The sequence below is a fragment of the Oncorhynchus tshawytscha genome, linkage group LG11 (genome assembly GCF_018296145.1).
Source record: "Oncorhynchus tshawytscha isolate Ot180627B linkage group LG11, Otsh_v2.0, whole genome shotgun sequence".
Taxonomy (NCBI): Eukaryota; Metazoa; Chordata; class Actinopteri; order Salmoniformes; family Salmonidae; genus Oncorhynchus; species Oncorhynchus tshawytscha.
The window spans coordinates 10034547-10052754 of NC_056439.1; the positions used below are offsets into that span (position 1 = coordinate 10034547).

Genomic DNA, 18208 nt, shown 5'->3' on the forward strand with positions numbered 1-18208 from the left:
TATAATAGATAAAGGTTTCTCTTCTGACCTTCAACTCTCATTTGAAAGAAAACATTACAAAATGGCTGGCATTGTTACAATTCTCAGATGGGCAAATGGCAGTTGTAAGTGCGCAGATGCAGTGTTTTCAATGGAAGAATTATCGGTGCACAATCCCTCACAGTAAAAAGTGTTTATGCAGTATGCCTTCCTACCAACACTGCTACTACTCTATGTACAATTACAATGGTAAAATTGGTTGCAGGTGCCATTTCATCGCATGCTTTCACATGATCGGTGTCTCCCAGTCCTATCTCATATCTCCCTCTAAACTGTCAACTCGGAGACAACCACACGTAGTAGAGGATGAAGCTTCAAGACTGGCTGTGTTTCCTGTTGGCTACGGGTTACAATATAGGAGTCTTAAGGGAATAAGAAAGTGATGGGGCTTGTTGTCAAAAGATAACTTTGGACCAGTCAAACGTGGGAGTTTTGAGATGGATATCCGAGTTGAAGTCTCTTCGTACAAAGGAGGTGTTATATACTTCTATTTGAGTGATATACAGAAAGGGTGACACCTCCATTGGTTCCTGCGAGGCAAATGTGTGTGTGTAGCCACACAGCAGAACCAAGAAGAGTCAAACGGGTACCGAAGCGGCCCGCACATGATAGCAACGGCGGGCTCCTTCAATAAAAAGGTTATGGTTATTCTCATTCAACATTCAGCCACACTAGTGTCTCTTCAAACAAATGGCCAAAGTAAACACACATCGTAAGTAAAAGCACAAGTAAAAAAAATATCATAATCGAGATTGTCATCCTCCTCAAATACAACAGATATTATTGGGTGAGGCGGGGGAGACATTGTTTCTGATATTGGCGGCAACATGTTCAACTATTCATTTCACCAGCTAGCTACAGTAGGCTAACGTTCCGCTCGGTTGTTGTTCGAAAGTGAAGCCAATGGACACAGTCAATTTCGTTGGGTGGTTGATGACTCTGTGGTCTTAACACTTCAAAAATGGAAGACAGTTCATAGAATGACTCGAATTCTAAGAATACCATTCCATTTGTAGGAGACACAAGCACAGTGGTTCTGGAGCTGGGCCTGATGCTCAGCACTGAAAACGCCGGGTTCCTGAAAAGTTACAAACACTTAAGGAGGGAAGAACCAAATCGAACCTGTTAGGACAGACCAGGCTGCCTTATAAATAAAGTTGTATTGAACGGCATTATTATGACCCATCACCTAGATCTAGTCTGTGACCTTTGACACAAGCTGACCCCTGACCTATGGGACACTATCCCCCTCGGTTCCAAACTATCACACAGCACTTTTACTACAGTGATCCCACAAAAGGTGGTGGAACAAAGCACAAGGGTAGAGGGGTTGGTGTGCGTGTGTGTAGTGGTGAACAAAACACCAGTGTGGAGAGAGCGATTGGGGAAAGCACTAGAATGAGCCTGCTAAAACACTGCTATTCTCTACGACTGCTGACCAGGGCCTATACCAGCTCAATGACATCTACTGGGAACGTACGTATGTGTGTTGACCGATATGCTGAGTGCTGCCAGGATTTGAACTAGATGCTTAGCCTACATCCCTCAGCCTAATTAGATCAATGTTAAGCTAAAGCTAAATAGCGTTTAGTAATTACTAATCACAGAAGCAGCTTTGAATCGTTGACTGAATTGAGAATGAAGTGAATCTCCGGGTGCTCCTGTTACGACATCAGTAAGGGCTCGCAAACACTAGACGGGGTTTGTTGCTTAGTTTGCATAGTGTCACAGCTTGATACATTTCACCAAGCCGTTCACGTTCCAAGGCAGTGCTGTGTAGCCCTGTAGCGTTCACTACCATCATTCTGTGTCAAAAGTTGGAAATGCAATGAACTGAGCAAACTTGTCTGGTTTTATACGTTTAATGTATAGCAGTCAAAATGCAACAATGCCTTAGTGCAGGGTTTCTTAAACTATGGGTCGGGACCCAAAGTGGGCTCTGGGCATGTGAGAATATAATCACACCCCATTTCTTCTTCATTTGGGTTGTTGGAGGACCATTTGGGTCAGGGGAGGATGATCAATTTCTAATTTGGGGCTCAAACTAGAAAAGTTTAAGAACCCCCTGCCTCAGTGGACCAGTATTTGTTCTAGGTTTCATAAAGATTAGCCTATAGAATATATGATTCTAGACATGATCACGTCGGAGACCATATGGAATATAATTCATCTCGTCATTATATGAAGTACTCTTGTTCACTATTTAGTGTGTAGATTGGGATAGTTGTTTTAGACTTACATCAGGCTAAACCTCATTCAAACTCAAACCAGAGGACAGCAAGAGAGGGATGTATTTTTAAACATAGAAAACCAAAAGAGGAGTCTTCCAACTATGCGTTTTCATAGCGCTCCGTTGCCACAAGCTGAATGAGTAATGCTTTGGGAGCGCTGCGGGCTGGGGGGTTCTTATGTAACAAGAACAGAGGCATATGATTGGATGTTAGCTCTAGGGGTGCCATGGGCTCGGGGTGTTGGGTTACTCTTACTTCCCTGGTCGCTCGTCCACAGGAAGTGACTGAGGCCAGGACCCCTCCACAGTTGAGAGTGTGTATCTGGGTAATTCCAATATTTTAATTTGAGTCGACCCTTATAAAAACCTTGGAGTGAAAAATCTTTCAATGAAAATACAACCTCTGCATTGTTGCGTTTTAACAATTAGTTCACAAACAGAATAGTAACTGTTTTTTTCTGTAATGACAGATGCAGACCGTGAAAGTGGCCACAGAAAAGCCTTGTGGTAAATAAAGTCTGTGTCCCAAATAGTGCACTTTTTAGAGAATAGGGTACCATTTGGGAACGCAGACGCTGAGGTGTGCAGTGAGTAAGAACCTGTACAACCTTCATATGCAAGAGGGGACGCAGAGTCGGATACACCGGTGAATCACATCCTAGTCACAACCCCACATTCGAACCCTTTGCTCTCTTAATTCACATTAAGTTGTTTAAACACCAAGTACTGAGGTTGGGGTGACCCTCCCTTCATAAACACACCTCCAATATCCTTTTTTTGCATGTGTGAGTGAGAGGGAGGATCAGGCCACAGAATTCTGCAGTTCCTTGAGCATCCCAAAGTCAATTCATTTGGAGGCTACTGTCCCTTTAAGATAGTATTGCCCCCCCCCCAAAAAAAAAAATCTTCACTCAACTATAAAATTAACTCATGTGGCTCTGTATGTACACACAAAAAAAGTTAATCGTAATAATAAAATGACCTTGTTGCTACTACAACCTCACAAGCAATTTAAGTTTGAGTAAAATGTTTAAAGTGCTTGTAGAAAAATAAAAAAAAATACAAGTTTAGTCGTTAAAAAGAAAACGAAACGATGAAGCCATTTTCATATCAACGTGTGGTAGTTGTTGGTTTTTATGTCTCTTATTCGTCACGCGCTGGTGTCCCCAGAAAAGTGCTTTGGTTGTGAAACGGTCAGAATAGTGACCACGGCTGTGTCCACAAGAAAAAATGTAATTGTCAATAAAAAGAACCGTAATTATATATAAAAAAATCATTATGTGAATCCACCAAGGCAGACAGATGAGAGGAGGAGAGGCAGCAGACTCACTTCTTCGTCGCCGTGAGTCCATGTCCGCATCGTAACACTGTTGTGTTCCTCCATTGTCTGTCCTGTCTTTTAATCATATATAACGCCTCGATCGCACCTACAGAGTCATTGCGCAAAATGGTGCACAGCATCATCTGGATATGTGTGCAACAAATTTCAGCATTCCCCTTCTGCTACCATTTCTGTCAAGCCGCCTACGCATACAATTTGATGCAGCATCGAACGTATGCCAGGTAAACACAGCATTCCATTGGAAATGAATGTACTTCTGGTGTACCAAAAATGCAATGATGCTGTCGGTGTGATCGAGGCATAAGTGTACCTGTACATGTGTGTGTAGTGTGTGTGTGTGTGTGAGCACTGCGGTTTGCGCTACACCAGATTTTCCACGCCTGGCAGGTGCTGCTGTATGGGCACGTCGATGGTGACGCCCGCCTGTTGGGCGAGCTGCAGAACAGGCATGTTGCACAGCGGGCACACCTTCCTCACCTCCAGCCACTTAATGAGGCACCTGCCAGAGAGAGACAGGGGTGGGCGGAGGAGGGAGGAAGTAAGGACAGGGAGAGAGAGGATGGGGAGGGAGAGAGAGAAACAAGATGGTTAATCTTTAGGGTCATATAGCAGACGCTCTTATCCAGAGCGAATTACAGGAGCAATTATGGCTAAGTGCCTTGCTCAAGGGGCACATCGTCAGATTTTTCACCTAGTCGGCTCAGGGAGTCAAACCAGCAACCTTTTAGTTACTAACCCAACTCCCTTAACCCCTAGGCTTAAATCATCACTTGCAAATGTGGGTGACACCAACTAGACGTGTGTGTTTCTAGTGTCTATCTAAACACTAGCCCTCTCAGTTCAGGTCTGACTGCTGCATCCAGCTGATCTATTGCTGACTGCTCACAAAGAGCTAGCACTAGAAGACCAGGGGGCTTATTCCACAGGGCAGACTGTTCCGCATAGCAGCTAGAAATAGCTCAGTCATTCTCCAATGTGTGTGTTCAGCTCTACTGAATAAGGATGCTCTGTGCTATGCATTGTTAACTGAACAGAGAGTGAGTCAGTACAGTAGGTTGATGGAGCCTAGACTAGGGGCGCGTCCCAAATGGCACGGTGTACTGTGCACTAAATAGGGAACAGGGTGCAAAAACGTCTGCACTAAATAGGGAATAGAGTGCCATTTGGGACGCTAAACGAGAGCTTTTGCCCATCACTCAGAAGTGGGTGGGGGCGGCGTGGCGTGTTCGTCGCTACTGAATTATTTACAGTGGGGCTGGCAGTTCTATTTTGGTACACTCTGGTCCCACAGGGGTGGGAAGGGATTCACACATAGGAGTGAAGGGGGAGAGGGACTGTGCCACTGTGCTTCCTTCTCACGGTCCCCTACTAGAGGGTTGCATATGAGGGGGACAGAGGGAGGCGGGGGTAGTTCATAAATCTTCTGCTCTCTAGCATCATCTAGTTCTCTGCACTGTCCCAGAGGGCCACACACAATCAGTGGTGTGTTGACATGCAAGTCAGTGTGTTGTAATTGAGTGGGCCCCGCCCCTGCTCCTGACATGTGGTAAAAACTCGGCCAAGACTCGACGTAAACAGCCCAATTTAAATTGTCATGCCGGGGTGGGGGGGGGAGTAATTTGGCCCCAGGTTGCTCTCGGTCGGTCGGTCGTTTCCTTTCCCTGTAATCGCTCTCTCTCTTCATCGCATTCACCCCCCCCTCTACTTTCACAGATTTCTTCAGTCTCGCTCTCTGTTATCGTGTGTCGGGTTACTCTACTTGGAGGGGTGGGTACTGTAGATAACGGTGAAGAAATGGTAGTAAGGGGACCATCACTTTTGCAGCCTAATCATAACATGTTTGACTTGGTGTGAGGAGGGGTCCGATCCACATTGCCCCGAAACAGAAGTTACTGTTATTGTGCAACTGGGGCAGAGTGCCCTGGAATCACTGTGTTGATGATAAGCGCATTGTGTGAAGAGGTCGGCCACCATTTTGGACCCACTTTGCCCCTCAAGCTCATCAACAACAGACCAATATTATTGTTATTGTGCGACTGGGCTGAGTACAGTGTGTGTGAATTACACTAGGATGAGTGAGTTGGAATTACAGTTTGGATGGGAAGGACTGTGTACCATTTTGGGTCCAGTTTGACCAACAAGCTCATCATCAACAGAACCTATTGTGCAACTGGGTGATCCTTTGGAACCGCAGTTTGGGTGGAAAAGGGGCTCTGTGTACAGGGTGTGGCTATTACACTGGGTTATTTAGATGGCGCTCAACAGCACTGTTTAATGTTATTTTACTCTACTTTACTCTACTTCCGGCGCCGACAGAGATGGCCGCTTCGCGTTCCTAGGAAACTATGCAGTTTTTTGTTTTTTTACGTGTTATTTCTTACATTAGTACCCCAGGTCATCTTAGGTTTCATTACATACAGTCGAGAAGAACTACTGAATATAAGATCAGCGTCAACTCACCATCAGTACGACCAAGAATATGTTTTTCGCGACGCAGATCCTGTGTTCTGCCTTACAAACAGGACAACGGAGTGGATTCCATGCAGCGACCCAAAAAAACGACTCCGAAAAAGAGGGAAACGAGGCGGTCTTCTGGTCAGACTCCGGAGACGGGCACACTGTGCACCACTCCCTAGCATTCTTCTTGCCAATGTCCAGTCTCTTGACAACAAGGTTGATGAAATCCGAGCAAGGGTAGCATTCCAGAGGGACATCAGAGACTGTAACGTTCTTTGCTTCACGGAAACATGGCTCACTGGAGAGACGATATCCGAGGCGGTGCAGCCAACGGGTTTCTCCACGCATCACGCCGACAGAAACAAACATCTTTCTGGTAAGAAGAGGGGCGGGGGCGTATGCCTTATGGCTAATGTGACATGGTGTGATGAAAGAAACATACAGGAACTCAAATCCTTCTGTTCACCTGATTTAGAATTCCTCACAATCAAATGTAGACCGCATTATCTACCAAGAGAATTCTCTTCGATTATAATCACAGCCGTATATATCCCCCCCCAAGCAGACACATCGATGGCTCTGAACGAACTTTATTTAACTCTCTGCAAACTGGAAACGATTTATCCGGAGGCTGCATTCATTGTAGCTGGGGATTTTAACAAGGCTAATCTGAAAACAAGTCTCCCTAAATTTTATCAGCATATTGATTGCGCAACCAGGGGTGGAAAGACCTTGGATCATTGTTACTCTAACTTCCGCGACGCATATAAGGCCCTGCCCCGCCCCCCTTTCGGAAAAGCTGACCACGACTCAATTTTGTTGATCCCTGCCTACAGACAGAAACTAAAACAAGAGGCTCCCACGCTGAGGTCTGTCCAACGCTGGTCCGACCAAGCTGACTCCACACTCCAAGACTGCTTCCATCACGTGGACTGGGACATGTTTCGTATTGCGTCAGATAACAATATTGACGAATACGCTGATTCGGTGTGCGAGTTCATTAGAACGTGCGTTGAAGATGTCGTTCCAATAGCAACGATTAAAACATTCCCTAACCAGAAACCGTGGATTGATGGCAGCATTCGTGTGAAACTGAAAGCGCGAACCACTGCTTTTAATCAGGGCAAGGTGTCTGGTAACATGACCGAATACAAACAGTGCAGCTATTCCCTCGGCAAGGCTATCAAACAAGCTAAGCGTCAGTACAGAGACAAAGTAGAATCTCAATTCAACGGCTCAGACACAAGAGGCATGTGGCAGGGTCTACAGTCAATCACGGACTACAGGAAGAAATCCAGCCCAGTCACGGACCAGGATGTCTTGCTCCCAGGCAGACTAAATAACTTTTTTGCCCGCTTTGAGGACAATACAGTGCCACTGACACGGCCTGCAACGAAAACATGCGGTCTCTCCTTCACTGCAGCCGAGGTGAGTAAGACATTTAAACGTGTTAACCCTCGCAAGGCTGCAGGCCCAGACGGCATCCCCAGCCGCGCCCTCAGAGCATGCGCAGACCAGCTGGCCGGTGTGTTTACGGACATATTCAATCAATCCCTATACCAGTCTGCTGTTCCCACATGCTTCAAGAGGGCCACCATTGTTCCTGTTCCCAAGAAAGCTAAGGTAACTGAGCTAAACGACTACCGCCCGTAGCACTCACATCCGTCATCATGAAGTGCTTTGAGAGACTAGTCAAGGACCATATCACCTCCACCCTACCTGACACCCTAGACCCACTCCAATTTGCTTACCGCCCAAATAGGTCCACAGACGATGCAATCTCAACCACACTGCACACTGCCCTAACCCATCTGGACAAGAGGAATACCTATGTGAGAATGCTGTTCATCGACTACAGCTCGGCATTCAACACCATAGTACCCTCCAAGCTCGTCATCAAGCTCGAGACCCTGGGTCTCGACCCCGCCCTGTGCAACTGGGTACTGGACTTCCTGACGGGCCGCCCCAGGTGGTGAGGGTAGGCAACAACATCTCCTCCCCGCTGATCCTCAACACTGGGGCCCCACAAGGGTGCGTTCTGAGCCCTCTCCTGTACTCCCTGTTCACCCACGACTGCGTGGCCACGCACGCCTCCAACTCAATCATCAAGTTTGCGGACGACACAACAGTGGTAGGCTTGATTACCAACAACGACGAGACGGCCTACAGGGAGGAGGTGAGGGCCCTCGGAGTGTGGTGTCAGGAAAATAACCTCACACTCAACGTCAACAAAACTAAGGAGATGATTGTGGACTTCAGGAAACAGCAGAGGGAACACCCCCCTATCCACATCGATGGAACAGTAGTGGAGAGGGTAGCAAGTTTTAATTTCCTCGGCATACACATCACAGACAAACTGAATTGGTCCACTCACACAGACAGCATCGTGAAGAAGGCGCAGCAGCGCCTCTTCAACCTCAGGAGGCTGAAGAAATTCGGCTTGTCACCAAAAGCACTCACAAACTTCTACAGATGCACAATCGAGAGCATCCTGGCGGGCTGTATCACCGCCTGGTACGGCAACTGCTCCGCCCTCAACCGTAAGGCTCTCCAGAGGGTAGTGAGGTCTGCACAACGCATCACCGGGGGCAAACTACCTGCCCTCCAGGACACCTACACCACCCGATGTTACAGGAAGGCCATAAAGATCATCAAGGACATCAACCACCCGAGCCACTGCCTGTTCACCCCGCTATCATCCAGAAGGCGAGGTCAGTACAGGTGCATCAAAGCTGGGACCGAGAGACTGAAAAACAGCTTCTATCTCAAGGCCATCAGACTGTTAAACAGCCACCACTAACATTGAGTGGCTGCTGCCAACACACTGACTCAACTCCAGCCACTTTAATAATGGGAATTGATGGGAAATGATGTAAATATATCACTAGCCACTTTAAACAATGCTACCTTATATAATGTTACTTACCCTACATTATTCATCTCATATGCATACGTATACACTGTACTCTATATCATCGACTGCATCCTTATGTAATACATGTATCACTAGCCACTTTAACTATGCCACTTTGTTTACATACTCATCTCATATGTATATACTGTACTCGATATCATCTACTGTATCTTGCCTATGCTGCTCTGTACCATCATTCATTCATATATCCTTATGTACATATTCTTTATCCCCTTACACTGTGTATAAGACAGTAGTTTTGGAATTGTTAGTTAGATTACTTGTTGGTTATTACTGCATTGTCGGAACTAGAAGCACAAGCATTTCGCTACACTCGCATTAACATCTGCTAACCATGTGTATGTGACAAATAAAATTTGATTTGATTTGATTTATTGTGAGACTGGGGCTGAGTCTGGAAGACAGCCTAGGATTAGCTGGGCCAGGCCCCATCCACAGGCTCTGTGTACAGTGTGGGGGCATCAGCCAGTCCTCTGGCGTACTTACTTCCTGTGAAAGGCGTGTTTGCACGGGCAAATCCCCAGCTCGTCTTTCTGTTTGAACTCCTCCAAGCACACCGCACATATCTGTTGACACAGACAGAGAGAGAAGGGCAGGGGCGGGGGGGGGACAGGGTTAGCAAGGCAGCAAAACAACCACAGCTACTGTAGTTTATTGAGAGATTGAGAGAGAAAGAGAGACTAAGACGGAGAGGGAAAAGCAGGGCGGAAAAACAGAACGTAAACAGCCAACCACTGCTGCTGTCCTGTAGAAAAGGGATGCAACCAAAACGGCACCCTATTCCCTATATAGTGTTCTACCCATAGTGCACTGCTTTTGGCCAAAGCCCTATGTTGGGAATATGATGCTATTTGGGATGCAGGCAAGGCCTCGTTATCCTTGTCGAGGACATTTGTCGTTCAGCAGTACAAATATACAAACGGAAACACACCGAGGTTGTAACTTGTCTTTCAGCTTTACAAAAAGACTACATGAACAGAGACTGAGGAAGTTTGTATATTGTGCTTTAGCGACATTCCTTCGCACACAGAATTAGTTTGAGTTGGGCATCTTATTTCATAGCGAGTTGGGCTGTTCTCCTCTCGCTCACTCAAACAGTACTGCAGACCCTCAAGTTGAGTTGGTTCGAACACAGAGGTCAACTGCTGTACTCCGGTCGATGGTGCCACCACGGTCGGCTCAACTGAGCAACTAAAAACAAGCATGCTCTGTGGGTAAATAATCACTCATGGGTTGGACTCTAGATGGAAAAATCAAACATGGACTCAAAACTGACCTCCAAAAAAACGACAGAATAGACTTGACCCACTGAAGGGAAGTGCTCATGGGCCTATTTTAAGACTTGTTTTATTTTTTTAGTTAAAACACTTGACAACGACACCATTTCCCAAATCTACAAAGACTTCAAAGATGACAGATAGAGGAAGCACACCCAGTCTTTTCCTGGAATGTAGCTTCGAGATAGCGGGTTTTGTATGTACCGTTATGGCAACGCATCAAGGATGACAGACGTCAGTATCTCAAACTAAAACATGTATGGGCATAGCCAGAGGAGGGAGCGTCAACACGCCTTGATATATAATTTCTACACTGCTGGGCCTATATTCATTAATCGTCTCAGAGTGCTGATCTAGGATCAGTTAGTTTGGCCTTTTAAATCATAATGAGTAAGACTACATGGACATGGGGACCTGATCCTAGATCAGCACTCCTACTAGATGATTTATGAGTTATGGTCCCTGAAGCCCAGAGAAATGTCGACGATATAAGCAATCACCTCGATATACCACTTCTCCTGCCAGACCCCAATATGTGATTTCTCAGGCCTAGAAAGAGTGGTGACACACCTCGAGATAAGACTCTACAGGCTGGAGAAAGAAGCCTCTCCCTCAATCAGTAGAATGCTTTAATTCAACTGTGATGTTATAGAGGGAGCATTCTGGAGAGTGGAAACAGAAAAGGCCTCTGTACCTGGAGGGTTGTAGAAATTAAACTTACGTAACACACACACACACACACACACACACACACAGAGGGGCATGAGGGACACAGAGGGACACACAGAGGGGCACAACACCATAGTACCCTCCAAGCTCGTCATCAAGCTCGAGACCCTGGGTCTCGACCCCGCCCTGTGCAACTGGGTACTGGACTTCCTGACGGGCCGCCCCCAGGTGGTGAGGGTAGGCAACAACATCTCCTCCCCGCTGATCCTCAACACTGGGGCCCCACAAGGGTGCGTTCTGAGCCCCCTCCTGTACTCCCTGTTCACCCACGACTGCGTGGCCATGCACGCCTCCAACTCAATCATCAAGTTTGCGGACGACACAACAGTGGTAGGCTTGATTACCAACAACGACGAGACGGCCTACAGGGAGGAGGTGAGGGCCCTCGGAGTGTGGTGTCAGGAAAATAACCTCACACTCAACGTCAACAAAACTAAGGAGATGATTGTGGACTTCAGGAAACAGCAGAGGGAACACCCCCCATCCACATCGATGGAACAGTAGTGGAGAGGGTAGCAAGTTTTAAGTTCCTCGGCATACACATCACAGACAAACTGAATTGGTCCACTCACACAGACAGCATCGTGAGGAAGGCGCAGCAGCGCCTCTTCAACCTCAGGAGGCTGAAGAAATTCGGCTTGTCACCAAAAGCACTCACAAACTTCTACAGATGCACAATCGAGAGCATCCTGGCGGGCTGTATCACCGCCTGGTATGGCAACTGCACCGCCCTCAACCGTAAGGCTCTCCAGAGGGTAGTGAGGTCTGCACAACGCATCACCGGGGGCAAACTACCTGCCCTCCAGGACACCTACACCACCCGATGCTACAGGAAGGCCATAAAGATCATCAAGGACATCAACCACCCGAGCCACTGCCTGTTCACCCCGCTGTCATCCAGAAGGCGAGGTCAGTACAGGTGCATCAAAGCTGGGACCGAGAGACTGAAAAACAGCTTCTATCTCAAGGCCATCAGACTGTTAAACAGCCACCACTAACATTGAGTGGCTACTGCCAACACACTGTCAATGACACTGACTCTACTCCAGCCACTTTAATCATGGGAATTGATGGGAAATTATGTAAATATATCACTAGCCACTTTAAACAATGCTACCTTATATAATGTTACTTACCCTACATTGTTCATCTCATATGCATACGTTGATACTGTACTCTATATCATCGACTGCATCCTTATGTAATACATGTATCACTAGCCACTTTAACTATGCCACTTGGTTTACATACTTATCTCATATGTATATACTGTACTCGATATCATCTACTGTATCTTGCCTATGCTGCTCTGTACCATCACTCATTCATATATCCTTATGTACATATTCTTTATCCCCTTACACTGTGTATAAGACAGTAGTTTTTTTTTGGAATTGTTAGTTAGATTACTTGCTCGTTATTACTGCATTGTCGGAACTAGAAGCACAAGCATTTCGCTACACTCGCATTAACATCTGCTAACCATGTGTATGTGACAAATAAAATTTGATTTGATTTGATTTGATGGATTCATCATAGCCGTCTGACTAAATCCAGAAATTACACACTGTACACGCCACTGAGACGCACGCACATCTACTAATAGCCAGCATCATACACATACACACACCACACACACACACACACACACAACCAGACGAAAGATGATGTTGATTGCGCCCTCAAAGTTACACAAGCCATTAAAAACCAGTTGAAACTAGATCCGGTAGGGGTCTCCTCAGCCCAAACCAGTCTGACCCAGCTGGGTGAGGGTGCCAGCCCAGGCAGCTCGGCAAATAAACTAGCTTTACTGGTCTTAGTTAGGCCTATAGCCTAGTTTGGCCAAGCTGAAGCAAATACTAGCTGTGTAGTAAGACAAGAGAACACCACTCATGGAGCGAGAGGGACACTTGACTGGGTATTTAAAGTCACTTTTTGTGGAGGGCTGGATTCAATTAATCCTGCTTTAGCAATATTGATGCAGGGATCGTTGTTTACAAAAACTACTGTATGCGCAGTGCGCGTACACAGGCCTTATTCGGAAAACCTGTAAGCATTCAGGAGAAATTAGGCTATGCATCAGTCTCATGGCACCCTATATAGTGCACTACATTTGACTAGAGCCTCATGGACCCTGGTCAAAAGTAGTGCACTGAGGAGGGAATAGGGTGCCATTTGGGACGCAGCCTGTTTCTACAGCAGTGCATGCTCGATTGAACAGCGTGCTGAGAGGCAGTGGTTGGTGTGTGTGACAATGTGTTGACAATGACTGGGAGCTAGAGAGGCTGAGGTAGTGCGTTTATGGCTGCCTGATGAAGCACTAGCCCTACTGTCACAATTGTTTTCTGTGTGGGTGGCGAGAAGAAGAGTGTGGCTTGTGTGTGTGTCGCGTTCTGTAATGAAGCATTTAACCCACTGTCACAATAGGACTGTGTGGACTGGGAGATCGGAGTGTGTGTGTGTGTCTGTCTGTGGACACAATGGAGAAGGTACAAGACAACGCTGCTGACAGAGGCAGGATGGAGACCGGCAGACTGGATAGAGCTCATCTACCTCACTAGCTTGCCAGTGCTGCTGTACACACACCCCATTCACTGACCTATCGGCACTATTGTGTGTGTATACATTACTGCCAGTGGTGGTTCCACAACGTTCATGGTGAATCATCCTTGTAACTCCAGCTCTAATCAGACAAAGCTAGTAATGTTGTAGCCCAGACATTGAAATCGGAACATTACCACTGCATCATTAAGTGCGTCACTATATCCAAGGGTACTTTCAATCCATATCAGTACAATGCATGACATCTTGTCTTGGGACAACGGCCCAGGAGGCTCACTACACAGTGACGCAAATTACTAGGTCAAATTCAAGGATGCGTGTAACATTCCCTCAATACAGAAGAACTGCTAGTGCTGTTAGAGTTGGATAGAGGGCACATCTTTGCAAATAGAGTTTTATAGAGGACACGCTTGCCACAAATCCTATGTGCCCATCTTTTTACCTGCAGCCATTTGGCTACAGTATTACGTCGTGGCAGGACCTACTTTGGAGTGCTACACTTCAAGGACAAAAGGCATACTTCTCCCCCCTTTTAAAAACAGACTAGCTTGGGGCTGGGGATGAAAAGAGGTAGCCCGCTAAGGTTTCTCTCTAGTCTAGGGTATAGTTCGAGACAAGACGCCATCCTCTCTGTTGAGCTCCATTTGAACACTAAACCCTGGCTCCTTCTCATTCACTAGATCGACGGTGTCCGTTCTTTAACTATGTTGGTACACTAATGGGAGGAGAGGCGTGATGTTCCATACGGCCCAAAACTGCACGTCTCAGCACCACCACCTCCTGTGTGTGTGTGTGGTATCTATGCAAGTGAGCGTTAGATCATGTAGATGAGCAGTGCAATAAATCTGACAGTTGTGTGCACGATATGGACCAAAGAGCACATCTCAGCACCAGCTCCTCCTGGGCTCAGTACAGCACACACCCAGATCTCACAGCGTGTGTGAGTGTACGAGGGCATGTAGATGTATTACTATCACTAGAATAAATTAGTGTGCTGCTGTGCTCAGCTCTGGAATGCAGTCTCTTTGGGTGTAGCCAGGGTTACAAGAGCAACCTGCACTGAAAATAGTGTAAGGAGCCTGCCTACATACAGTTAAAGTTAGCATAGTGTTATTCCCCCCCTCCCAAAGGATCTGAGCCCTAGGACCATGCCTCAGGACGACCTGGCCTGATGACTCCTGGCTGTCCACAGTCCACCTGGTCCTGCTGCTGCTCCAGTTTCAACTGTTCTGCCTGCGGCTTTGGAACCCTGATCTGTTCACCGGATGTGCAACCTTGTCCCGGGACCTGCTGTTTTTGACGGTCTCTCTCCCCTGCACCTGCTGTCTCGACCTCTGAATGACCCTGATGGTCATCTATGAACGTTTGAACATCTTGAAGAACAACCTGGCCTTAATGGCCATGTACCATCTCCACCCAGCAGAGGTCGACCGATTATGATTTTTCAACGCCGATACCGATTATTGGAGGACCAAAAAAAGCTGCCACCGATTAAAATCGGTCAATTTAAATGTTTGTTTATTTATTTGTAATAAGGACAATTACTACAATACTGAATTAACACTTTCAGTTTAACTTAATATAATAAATCAATTTAGCCTCAAATAAATAAATCAAACATGTTCAATTTGGTTTAAATAATGCAAAAACAAAGTGTTGGAGAATTAAGTAAAAATGCAGTATGTGCCATGTAAAAAAGCTAATGTTTAAGTTCCTTGCTCAGAACATGAGAACATATGAAAGCTGGTGGTTCCTTTTAACATGAGTCTTCAATATTCCCAGGTAAGACGTTTTAGGTTGTAGTTGTTATAGTAATTATAGGACTCTCTCTATACCATTTGTATTTCATATCCCTTTGACTATTGGATGTTCTTATAAGCACTTCAGTATTGCCAGTGTAACAGTATAGCTTCCGTCCGTCTCCTCGCTCCTACCTGGGCTCGAACCAGGAACACATCGACAACAGCCACCCTCGAAGCATTGTTACCCATCACTCCACAAAAGCCGTGGCCCTTGCAGTACAAGGGGAACAACTACTTCAAGGTCTCAGAGCGAGTGACGTCACCGATTGAAACGCTATTAGCACGCACCCCGCTAACTAATCTCAGGAGTTGACAGGCTTGAAGTCATAAACAGCTCAATGCTTGAAGCACATCGAAGAGCTGCTGGCAAATGCACAAAAGTGTTGTTTGAATGAATGCTTACAAGCTTGCAGCTGCCTACCACCGCTCAGTCAGACTGCTCTATCAAATATGAAATCATATACTTAATTATAACATAACACACAGAAATACGAGCGTTAGATCATTAATATGGTCAAATCCGGAAACTATCATTTTGAAAACAAAACAGTTTATTCTTTCAGTGAAATACGGAACCGTTCCATATTTTATAGAACGGGTGGCATAAATATTCTTGTTACATTGCACAACCTTCAATGTTATGTCATAATTACGTAAAATTCTGGCAAATTAGTTCGCAACGAGCCAGGCGGCCCAAACTGTTGCATATACCCTGACTCTGCGTGCAATGAACGCAAGATAAGTGGCACAATTTCCCTAGTTTAATATTGCCTGCTAACTTTGTTTAATAAAATATACTTCTGTGTATTGATTTTAAGAAAGGCATTGATGTTTATGGTTAGGTACATTTGTGTAACGATTGTGCTTTTGCTTGCAAATGTGCTTTCGTTAAATCATCCCCCGTTTGGCGAAGTTGGCTGTCTGTGTTAGGAATAAATAGTCTTTACACAGTTCGCAACGAGCCAGGTGGCCCAAACTGCTGCATATACCCTGACTCTGTTGCACAGAATGCAAGAGAAGTGACAATTCACCTAGTTAAAATAAATTCATGTTAGCAGGCAATTTTAACTAAATATGCAGGTTTTTAAAAAAATTACTTGTGTATTGATTTTAAGAAAGGCATTGATGTTTATGGTTAGGTACACATTGGTGCAACGAAAGTGCTTTTTTCGCGAATGCGCTTGTTAAATCACCCGTTTGGCGAAGTAGGCTATGATTCATTGATAAATTAACAGGCATCGGATCGATTATATGCAAAGCAGGACAAGCTAGAAAAACTAGTAATATCATCAACCATGTGTAGTTAACTAGTGATTATGTTAAGATTGATTGTTTTTTTATAAGATACGTTTAATGCTAGCTAGCACCTTACCTTGGCTCCTTGCTGGATTCGCATAACAGGTAGTCAGCCTGCCACACAGTCTCCTCACAGAGTGCAATGTAAATCGGCAATAATCGGTGTCCCAAAATGCCGATTATTATGAAAACCTGAAAAATCGGCCCTAATTAAAATCGGCCATTCCGATTAATCGGTCGCCCTCTATTCAGGACATAGGGACACTGGAGATAGCGGCAATCACATGACTATTTATGAGACTCCTGATCTCTCGCTCTCTTTATCGCTGTCGCCGTGGGGAAAAAAATCCCGACCACTCCAACCACCGGAAAACATTTTTATGAAAAAAAAATGGTCACTCCACTCAAGGAGAGAGGGGGGGCGAGATTGAGGGGGAAAGGGAGAAAGAGCACTCACGATAGACTCAGCACCCACGAGGTCATCAAACTATCTGATGCTATGTAACTGCTATGTTAAAATAAACTCCATCGCATCGTAAACAAGTTGTCGCTTTTGATACAAGATGTACAGTAGTTATACAGTAACAATAAGTACTAGGCTATTTAGTGTCTCTTTTACTTCTGCTTCCAGCTCAGCCCATATCGATAAAGCGTCTCAGTAGGAGTGCTGATCTAGTATCAGGTTTGCCTTTTAGACCATAATGAATACAAATATATGGACAGAGGGAACCTGATCGGTTAACTGAACTGAAATATTGCTTAAATGGTCAGCTGCTCGATTAAGTTCTGGGTCCATACATAAGAGAAGGGATCAAGAAATGCTAGAACGAGGAGCTCCACCTTCTCTCTTTGTAAGTTATGGGCGAAAGTCCCCTCCCATTCCGAAATTCAAAAGACCAACACCTGCAAAAACACGATTTTTTTTCTCCAAATAACCGCTGCTCGTTATCCTACGCATCCCGTTCAGTCCCGACAGACTCTACAGTACCAGTTGTGTTTACGTAGATCTGTCCAAGAGAGATTAGAGGGGACCTGATCCTAGCTCAGCACGCTTTATGAATACTGGCCCTGACATCTGGCCACCCATTGCTCATCTTGGTCCACATCCCAGCTTAAATAAGCACTTGCCTTGTTGCTCTCGTAAAACTGAGCAACAACCCGCAACACAGACTACTGTCCACAAAGCTAGCATTTAAAACAAAGCCAGACGGCCTGTGTCTGATTGAAAAGCAACCGCTCTGCTCAAAATGCCAACGGCCTCATGAAAATGAACGACAGCAAATTAATTTATTCAGTCTGGCTCTACTATTACCGTTCCACCTAAACGTTGCATGGCTTGTGTTCTGTCTGAAGTTTCCCCTAGGTACAGATCTAGTTTCCCCTCCCCAATCCTATACTTAACCATTAGTCGAGAAAATGACCCAAGATCAGCAAAAAACGTCTCTCTTGCACTGGTTCAGGCTAGTTTGTGAGATACAATTCCTATTAAACCAAACAATCAAGTTCTCCTTGTACCGTTCTGCGTAGTTCTAATCCCAC

General features: G+C 45.7%; 1 protein-coding gene across 3 annotated transcripts in view; it reads right to left on the reverse strand.

The window, feature by feature from the left end:
• Nucleotides 1–720: 720 nt before the first annotated feature.
• The window catches only part of rnf24 (ring finger protein 24), a 62528-nt gene continuing 45040 nt past the window's right edge, over nt 721–18208 (reverse strand). For 2 of the 3 annotated variants that reach the window (XM_024436721.2, XM_024436720.2), the window contains exons 5-6: nt 9490–9569; nt 721–4110 (exon numbers count right to left, since the gene is read on the reverse strand). In XM_024436721.2, the coding sequence (XP_024292489.1) occupies nt 3972–4110; nt 9490–9569 (219 nt within the window). In that variant the 3' untranslated portion in view covers nt 721–3971. Of the gene's footprint in view, nt 4111–9489; nt 9570–18208 lie in introns of those variants that run through there. The other variant, XM_042329773.1, reaches the window with a different exon arrangement.